The 10,251-nt window shown below is 37.8% G+C and overlaps 1 protein-coding gene across 1 annotated transcript; it reads right to left on the bottom strand.

The window, feature by feature from the left end:
- Positions 1 to 964: 964 nt before the first annotated feature.
- LOC111578574 (syntaxin-11-like) lies at positions 965 to 4,724 on the bottom strand. The gene is made up of 2 exons (XM_023285457.3): positions 4,596 to 4,724; positions 965 to 2,312 (listed from the first exon to the last, which is right to left on the bottom strand). The coding sequence occupies exon 2, from the start codon at positions 2,308 to 2,310 to the stop codon at positions 1,450 to 1,452; it is 861 nt and encodes a 286-aa protein (XP_023141225.2). The 5' UTR covers positions 2,311 to 2,312; positions 4,596 to 4,724; the 3' UTR covers positions 965 to 1,449.
- Positions 4,725 to 10,251: the final 5,527 nt, after the last annotated feature.

Raw genomic sequence — 10,251 nt, 5'->3', positions numbered from 1 at the left:
ACTGTGCTTCAAAAACTCAAATGTTTGAAGCAAAAAATAATAACAAGGAAAGCTTTGAGTACTTTGAATACTCCCGTCCACACAGCTCAGGTGGCAGACGCAGACAAATCTACTTTGGCCACCTGAAGGTCACCTATGCTGTGTAGATGGTCGCATTGGCTTGAAACAACTGCACTCCAGCTTCTTCTCCTTGTAAATACACAACAAACATTTGAGTTTTTATTGATAGTAATTTAAGGCTATAAGATATATAGTTCTGCCTCAAAATGGGAGTTACGCACCTTGTTTCCAGGAGAAGCCAAGAACTTTATGAAGCATCCTCGTATCAAATGTCTTATCATTGTTGCAAAGCTTCATATTCACTACTTTAAGTAGCAGACTGATTGCTGTATAACCAGCTATATAATATCCCGGATGCTGTTTGTTTCATACAAAAGTCTCCTTAAAGTACATTCTGCTGCTTTGTGCCACATTTCTAAGATCTGTCCTGCTCCATTAACCATTTACGATACTTCGTCTGTGCTTAAACTTCTCAGACTTTCACAGTTTCTAAGGTAGTGGGAGGAAGGGTGGTACATCCATGTGAAGACTTTCTGCATCTTTGCTTGGAGAGTCTTGACATGCAGAATGGGTGTTGATGGCCACTTATATCTTTGAGTGGTGTCTTTTTACTTGGGGAACACCAATAGGCTCGCTGCTCTGTTTTTTTTTTCTACAACTGCCTCTTCTTCAAGCCCAGCAACAAAGTCTAGTAAATGACAGTGGAAATAAGGGGAGGCAGAACATACATGCTTCGCTTAATTAGACATCAGTTCTGTGGGAAGCTTACTGAAGAAGCATTAAACATGTGAGGCTCATGCTAGCTCTGCAGCACCTTTCACTGGTTTTAAAGACTGTAACACACCTACTAGTGACTTCACTCAAACTCCAGAGTGTTGAAACCCTTCAGCACCTCCACAAGCAACATTAGGAAGATTTAATATTGTCTGTATTTCTTTGAATGCTAGTTAATGCAGTCGATCATGTTTTTTTTATGTAATGCCACCAGAGTCACGGTCAGGATGTTCAGTATTTGTCATACATGTCAACTCAAAGATTCAAAAGATTAATTTTCAAGCTGGAAAAATCAGTTGACACAGTTTGTTTTGGAAGTCTGAAATCAACATGCAATGTCATGCCTGGTGTTCTTGATTTTCTACAAAACTATGCAACAGTTTGCTACTGTGCTGTTATTTTAAATGATTTATTGCATTAAGCTTCATTTTTGTTGTTTGTTAGTAACTCACATGACATGCAAGTTTGTTCTTTCTTTATTCACATAAAACCTTCCAATAAACAGATATGTGGTCATGGTGTCGCACATCTATGGGTTTGTCCTCATTCAGTGAAAAAAAGTGCCATTAAATACAGTCTTATAATATTTTTACAATCATTATAGGATCATTAGATCTATTGGTAATAACAAGGAAAGCAGCCACAGAACAGCTTCTTGAAGGGGTTGTTTTTATCAGATGCAGCGGCTCTTTCCAGTTTGCCGATGCCTTCCTGAAGGCTCACTTCAGCACTTTGGACGTTCTTCTGGATGTTCTCCACGGCCACCCCCTGCTCCTCTACCAGCACGGCCACGTCCAGGAACAGCTCCTGGATCCCCTCGATCCTCTTCTCCAGCTCCCGCAGCTCCTGGTGGCGGCTCTCGATCTGCCGGAAGGCCGAGTGGGTGGTTTTCCCCTGCAGCTGGACGCTGAACACAGTCAGTTCTCCGTCCTCCATCATCTCCTCCAGGTCCTCCTCGCTCACCTCCCTGCCCACCACCTCCATCTGCCTGTGGATCTGCCGCTTACAGGCCTCCCGGTGGTTCATCTCAGTGTCGTTGTAGCTGAACATCACCTCCCTCAGAGCGTTGCTGAGGCAGTGGTACTGCGTCCGAGCGACTCTTGCTGTAGGATGAGAACTTCCACGCTGAGCCTCCAGTCGTCCCTGAAGATCATTCATCATGTGCAGCCGATGCAGAACAGCTTCTCCTCTGTGTTTTATGTCCGCTCCGATCACATTGGCGTCCCGTTTTGTTGCAGCAGGGAAGGAGGTCTTGTTCAAAGCCTGGTAGTTCACATCCTTTAACTCGCTGATGTCGTTCTGGATCTGCTGGATCTCCAGACGGATCTGCTGGGCCTCCTGCAGGACGCCGTCCAGGTCCTGGTCAGAATCTGATGCCGATGCTGCTGCTGCTTGCTCAAAGTTCTCCAGCTCCACTGTACTGAAACCTTCAGAGTCAGTCTGAACCTGATGTAGGTGCCTCAGTCTGTCCCTCATACCTGAAAGGAAACGACAAAAGGAAAGATTTACTCATCTGGGAGCAAGAATTCATCCATCATGAGAAAAGAAAATGCAAAAACAGCAAAAGGTGTCAAATAGTCACATATTTCTACAACCAGGACACAAAGAACAACTTTCATTTGCAGTCATGTTTCAGGCAACTTAATGAATCACCAGCTGCCGAGGGAAATATGTGTCTCTTTAGCTGCTGAATGCTTCACTATTTTCACCAAGTTGTCACAAATGATCTCTACTATACATTCTTACAAGGGCCGTTTACAATGAATATTTGTCTTTTTACGAAACTGATGTCTGCTGTGGCTGAAGACGAAGCTGATGGGAATGATGTGTGACACAGATGAAAGCTGCAGGGCGATAAAAACATTCAAACGCTGAGCTCAAACACACAAGGCCTTGTAGAGATGAGGAGAATACGAGCATTGATGGTAAAATATCTGTAAGTTTATCACTGCAGGCAACATGTTTCACATCACACACGGTTGTTTGATCAAGTGCAGCTTTAACCACTTAAGCCCCAGGTTATGTTTTCTATTTATCCCTGAAAAAAGCATCCATAAATTCAGTCAGTATTAGCTTAACAACTCAACTAAGGACAAGTTCAAAACACAATAAGTTTTTGTGAGATTTGGACATTTGAACTGATCAAAACTGTCTCATTGTAAAAGTCAGTGTTGTATCTTCTTGTGTAGAAATGATGTGAAGATGGTGAAGAAATTCTCCCCCTACACCGTCTTGTTTGTATATAAAAGAATTATTAAAACAAAGACAGCATCACAGACACATGGCATGCCTGTGAGAGGATTCAAGGCCCGACAGAATCACTCTGCAGTACAACTGTTTCTCCTGGCTTATATAGGTGGGTTCTTCACATGAAACCAAGCAGGTGATGGAATGTATGGTTACCGATGCCTCGTTGTCTGGACAAGCAATAGAAATAAAACAATAAACTCATTTTTAAGAGATCTGATGCTTAACTGAGGAATTTATAAACTTCTGACCTAAGACCTTTTCACCTTTGTCCTGAGGCTTTTAACATCCCCATCCCCTAACTTAGAAGGCCACCTTGAACAGCAGATACCACATCAATAAACACTGATGTGATTAAACCTGTTCTAGAAATCTTCAAATGCATCTCTACCTAATTTCACACAGCAGAAATGAGGCAAACTTTGATTTTAAACACAAGACTAATAGCTGAACTCTGTTAAATGAGCCACAATCTGCAAACTTTTTCAAAAGTGAAGACAGGTTCTGTTTCATCAAGCGTTGCAGGGTGGGAAGGGTTAACAGGGCTGAATACATATGACACATTCTGTTGTACAAAAAGCAGTTTATTTTGATATCTTTCCTTTTTCTGTGGCAACAATTAAAATAAAACAAGAAATGGTAGAATTCCTCACAACTAACAAACATACTGAGGCTTTATTGACAGTATCATAATGTCATAATGCGAAAAAAGCTTGGAGACACATACAGTGGCGCAATGTAGACACCTACAATAGCAGATGGAGCAACATGACGCACCTCTTGCATCTGACACACATTGCTGATGCTTAAAAAGATTAAATCCTGAAGCTGACTGACTGTCGGACTCAGCTGTGCAGTTAAAAATAGAAACAGATAAATCAAATTCAAAACGAGAAGAAAAACAACAGACGCCACAAGACAAAGACTCAATATCTGCAAGGAACAGGCTTCTACTTGTTCACATGTTTAGTGTTTCCTAAGCAGGCGTCACACAGGCCCACAGGCTTCGTGATGTGTACAAGAAAAAACACTGGAAAATGCAAAGCTTTTGTAATCAATATGCTGAACATTTTCTCCATCTCCTGTATCATGTAATCTCAGATGAAAGCTCTTGATTCACTGGGACATTTAATCTCCCTAAAGACCGACCAGACAAGTTTCCTGAGCAGAAACATGTAGTGTATAAGTAATCAAGCTAGTAATTAGGTTTAAAGTAAGTGGTCATACTTAGAAAAGAAGTGTAATCTCTGTTCCTAAACATCCCGAAGAACAGAAGCCATGAACCACAAGGAAGTCTGGTTTGTTCTAGTTGCTTTTTACAATAGATAATGCACATTTTCTTTATTTTTGAGATGCTTCCTCTTAATTTTGAGCTGAAAAAGGGCCTGATTTGAGTTTTTATCACCTCTACTCACTTTAAAAGTCAATACAGGCATCATTCTAACCCAGATTGTTGCCAAACTTCAAGAATATCAAACATTTGTATCTATAAAGACAGAATTCTTATATCTTACTTGTACTTTCTGTAGATTTTTCTTCTGTAGTTAATCAAATAAACGGGAGTTCAATCCAATAACCAGCTGCTGAAATGGTGAACGGTGTTTTAAAAGTGTTAACCATCTTCCCTGATGCACCTGTTTAAGAGGAAAGGTTCATAGAAAACAAAACTTTCTGCATTCCTTCAGGGTCACATGGAAGCACCGTGGTGACGTAGAGTAAAATGAAGCCGAACTTATCGAGGATTCATCATAAAGATGTTTCCATTTTTCTATATTCTCAGGTGTAGCTGTCACCAAATATAGTTTTCAAATTAAAAAAGTCGATTTCTAGGTTATTTTTCTGGTATTTTAACACAGAAGGTGATAAAAGGTTGTGTTTAGTGACCAAAAAAGTACGTTTGTAAGATAATATCAAGGAAAGAAGTCACTGACAGCAGCGTGTTGAAAACAAAGAGGAAGTATTTCAGTTATGTTATCTTCCAGAGGGGTGTGACTAAAATGTTCATATGTGATAAAGAATTATGAAGTTTTGCAGAAGTCTTCTTATAGAAATCTGATCAAGGCTCCTTCTCACACAATGGACACGTGATCATCAGTCATTCAGCCAAAAATACAGAAGCCAAACTATATTTGAACGAGAAAACTGATGCTTGAGTCGACGTGTAGGCGGCCGTGATAGAGTCATTTCCACAGGCAGCATAAATTAGTCATTTCCACCGACCTCCCTGAGTCTGATTCACACTGGGATTGTTGCTCAGAGGGGATTTTTTTAAAAAATTATTTTAGCAAAAATGATGTGTCACTCTGCTGTAGCTTCACTCTCCTCCACCGTGTAACTGAAACTTGACTCTGAAGAGGTGAAGCGCTGCATGAATGAAACCATTTACAGCTAAAGATTTCTACTAAACCACAATGCAAGCAGCAGTTTTCAAGTTCTCACAGTTTGCCTGCCTGGTACTTTACTTTAAAAACAAAACTACAAATACTGTGTATAAAAAGTCAAAAACGAGCGATGCTTGTGTATGGATGTATAAAAAGCATTCACCTCTTTAGGGAAGTTATCACCTTTAGTAGCCTTTATTGCTTTTATTCCTTTGCAAAACTGCAGCAGCAGCTCCATAAAATGGCAAAATTCTCATATATTCCTTTGTACCTTTTTCTGTTAACCTTCTAATGAAGTATCAGACAGATCTGATGACCCACTGATTCCCGAACATGTACAAGTGACCCAAAGGTTACATTTGCATTAACCAACCATGGAAAAATGGGCTCAAATCATTAAAAAATACAATTTAATTAAATAATTAATTGATCAGATTGGGTTTGAGCACAAAAGTTTACTAAAAGTAATAGATAATCAGTAGAAATAGACAAAAAGAATGCATACATGATTAAAAAAAAATTTAAAAAGTGAATGAATGGTTGAAATATCCACCTAAAACTATGAAATATCAGATGAAATAGTTGAAAAGCTGTGTTAAGTAATAGACTAATGTTGAAATATACGACCTGAATTGACAAATAAATTGTTCTAAACTAACTGACCCAAACACTAAGAGTTTAACTGAATGAAAATGAATATGTTTATATATTTAAATGGTAGTAAAATCCAATTTAAAATGAGTTTACATAAGAGGTGGTGTTCACAAAGGGAAATCTATCGAACAGGCCCGACATCAGATATTAAAGGTTCTGACCCACCAGACCTGAATCAACACCTACATGCAGTTTAGGAAGTTTTATAATCTAAACTGGCTCTAATCAGCTGTAAAATGCGAAATCAATATTAATATTATCAACATTAGGAGACTGATAGTGTCATTTATAAAAATAAAACACGCAAAGGTGCCATTTTCAGCAGAATGAGTACTTTGAAGTAATAGTAGTTTCCAGATTTTGAATGCAGAACGTATGATAAAGTATGTTTACTGTTTATTAGCTGCATTGCTACAAGTTTTTTCCTCCTCTCCATGTTTTGTCCATTCTGGTGGAGTATTTCTTTTGTCCAGCAGATGTCAGTGGTACAGCAGCATCTTAAGGTTCATTTGCTTGTTTTTTAATAAAACTAACACGCACAACAGCTAGATAGGAGGAGAAAAACCCTATTAATTAAAGAAACTAGAAGCAATTAAGGGCTATAAGCTTAAACATATTAGCCTAAATGACTCGCTTCCATTATTCCTGTTGTTATATTTTGAAATTTAAAGACAATAATGTTACAGGACTCAATATTTGCCCAAGTACAGCATGGTAAAACCAAGAAAACTACAGTTTTTAACAACGAAAAGCAACATTAAACTTGATTTCTTTAACAACTTTTCATAGCAAACAGTAACAGTGTCCATTTGTGAGTGTTATTCCATGTTTTCATAGATGGACAGCATCATTGTTATTGATTTTCCAGCACCAAACTCAAGCTCAATAAACATTACAAGTTTAAAGTTTTAATTTGAATCACATTATCAGTTTTCTGTCAGCTGGTTCTCATTTGAGCAGCTTCCTCCTTTCAGTTTTTTTATTTAATAAATTCTGCTGCATGAGCTTCAGATGCAGGCGCTTCTGTTCACCAGTCAGGATCTCAACATGTGATTCACAGAAATATGAACTAACCGAGCCTCCTAGAAGTTCAGCAGGGGTTCAGAACCGCCGGGCTGAGTCCAAGAGATTCTACAAAACATTTATTTTATGAATGTCTGGCTGTAAATCTGCAAAACTTGAAGACAAACGGTCCATTTTGTACACATGGACACAGAAAAGTAGGACATTTTCCATTTGGCATCTCCAACACCGTGCCACCAATCCAGTTTTATGTGCAGATCAATTCAATTTGATTCTATTTGATTCAATTCAATTCAGAGCAAAGTTTCCAGAAATGATGTTGTCACAGCATCAAATATTTGGCAGGTACACAAAAATAGCAATTTGAATAATAATACAACATGAAAACATCACATATGTACGGTATTTCCCCTGCATGGTCACACCGTGTTTTTCAAAGTCATTTAATGTCCCTCAGATGCTGCATGTCACATTTTTAAGTGAGGGATCATTTAGTTCTTTGAAATCTGGCATTACAGAGCTAAACTTTGTAAAATGAATTATCTTTTGTGTGTCTTTCTTTCTTGATTTCCAGTTTGGGGTCACTAACACTCAGTTACTGACAGCAGAGAGATATTTTTCTGATTTCTAACCTCTTCTTGTGGCCAGATTACATTCTAATCTATTTTGGCTTTTAGTTTCCTCAAAAAGGTGTTTTAAACAGGTTTCTTTCCATTGTGTTATCCAGTAGGTTGCTAGTTGAGGCCCTCGTGGATTAAGTTTGCTCTGAACTCTAAAAATAATTTAAAGGAATATTCCCACCACTTCAGATCAACCTTTTAAGTTGCAAACATTATTTTGATGGCTTGTGTTGCCATAATAATGTTAGTAAATGAATTAACTTAATATTGCCAGTAATTCAAACAAAAATTTCCGCATTAGTTGACTTCAAACTGCATGCAAATTGAACTAACTTAATAAAATTGGCTCGAGAACTACATTTTTCTTCACCAGAAGTTTAGGATTTTCCTCCTCTGTCTATCTACCATTGGAGCAACTACTTTTTAAAAAATGGCCACATTAAATACTAATGGACATAATTATGGTAATTAAAATGAAATATGAATTTTAATGAAGGCATAAAAAGCAGTATTTTACTGTAACTCATGACAGAACAGTAAAAAGTGGTGTCCTTTTGACTTGTGATGGTGTATTAAGCTTCGCTTTAATATAAACTGAATGAAAACAGAGGCAACCTTTGGTCTCCCACAGGTAAGTGCTGTTGCTGTGGAGGATGAGCTTAATCTGGAACAATGTTTCGGTGGGTTGACTAAATGTCAAAGTAACATTTTCATGAATGCCAGATCTGAAGGTTTTCCAGCGGCAACACACCATAACAAGATAATTAATGCCATTCGCTTCTCCTGTCAAAGGTTTTAATGTTGTGGTGGGTGTGTGTGATGTGGTTTAGATTGTGTTTGTAAAGATTTCAGGCAGAGACGGATTATTCTCACGGCTTCAAAATATGTCGCTTTGATAAACAGAGGTGAGTTTTTAGGGGTTTAACAACTCACCGAAGAGGGACTTTAATGCTGCAAAATCATCATTTGACGCCTTTGTTCAACAGTGGTGATAAATAACCAGCTGAACCGTTATCAGGAGCCCTCACGTTGCTTTAGTTTATCATTTTAAATGGAAAGCAAAAAGAAAAAGTTCACTACAAGTGCATTTCTGACGCAAGCAGTGTCCCAACACAGCTGATCTGGTGTTACATCTTTACCTGTGCATGCATGTTATCTTATCTAATCTGACGAAGAGTGTAAGAAATTTTGCCGTGTACTTAGATTATTTGGACCAAATTTGCAATTTTAAGAGGTCATGCGCTCTCTTCACACACTGAAGATGTAGTGTTGCTCAAAAAAAAAATCGTGTTTTCTTTTATTTATATTACAGAATAAATAACCTTGACATCAGCTGACACAGAAGCCATTTTTTTCCATTTCTAATGAACGTATTTACCTGTTTATCTACAAAGCATTTCATTACATTAGATCATGGCCACATAAAAATAGGACACAACAGCACAACACAGGAAATATTACTGTCTTCAAGTGTTACCGAAAAGTCGTTTCTTAGAGCCAATCACTTTAATTACTTCACTTAAAATGATGACAAATCTGTCATGTCTAGTTTTAAGATGCCTACCTCTTTAACACGGTCAGTTTAATCTAATTTATTAAACTTTTAGTGGTTTTTTTTTTTCCAGAAGCAAGTTACAACAAAGCCAGCAGTGTGATGTAAAAAAGGGATAGTTGATGTACGACTGATAAAATTTCCCGTTTTTCACCTCCGACTTGTAAAATACAACAGCAAAGACAAGAGAGAAGAGACGAAAGAAAGACAGTCTGCTGATTCTGCTGACCTTTGCTGTTTCTAACCCAATCCCATGTGCAAAACAAGAATTTTTTTGGTTTAGCATGAAAAAAGACGCAGTCATCGGGATTGAATTTCATCTACACACTTATATTAGAGTGGATTAGACACAGAGTGGTCAGACCCACAAAAAAAATCCAAGCTGGGTTTTGTATAATATCTGTAATATTTTATGGTCCAGGATGGGGGCGGGGTCAAACTCATTTTAGTTCTGGGGCCTCATTCAGCCCAATGTGATCTCAAGTGGGCCGGACCAGTAAAATCACAGCATAATAACCTATAAATAACCACAACTCCAAATTTTACCTTTGTTTTAGTTCGAAAAAGTACATTCTGAAAATGTTCACATTTAAGAAATTATCTTTTTACAAAACATTATGAACCACCTGAAATTTCTTAAGAAAAATACATTCTTTTTTTTGCAACATTATGCCTCAGTTTATCTTTTACACGTTACAACTTACAGATCACAGAGTGTCTATAAAGGCATAAACCATTTAGTCACAGGTATCTGGAACTGAATGATATAGTATTTTACTTTAAAAAAGACAAAAATAAGACAAAAATAAGGCAAAATATTACAAAACCGAGACACAAAATGACAGAAATGAGACACAAAATGACAAAAGTGAGAAATAAAATGACAAACATGATACACAAAACGATGGATAAAGCAAAACACAAAATAACAAAAATAAGA

The sequence above is a fragment of the Amphiprion ocellaris genome, chromosome 20 (assembly GCF_022539595.1).
Source record: "Amphiprion ocellaris isolate individual 3 ecotype Okinawa chromosome 20, ASM2253959v1, whole genome shotgun sequence".
In the NCBI taxonomy this organism is placed as follows: domain Eukaryota; kingdom Metazoa; phylum Chordata; class Actinopteri; family Pomacentridae; genus Amphiprion; species Amphiprion ocellaris.
Note: the sequence above shows the minus strand (reverse complement) of the source record. Positions and strands in the feature narration are given on the sequence as shown.

What these genes read in the sequence shown, in the direction of transcription:
- LOC111578574 (XM_023285457.3), bottom strand. Translation starts at nt 2,310, where the DNA reads ATGAGGGACAGACTGAGGCACCTACATCAGGTTCAGACTGACTCTGAA.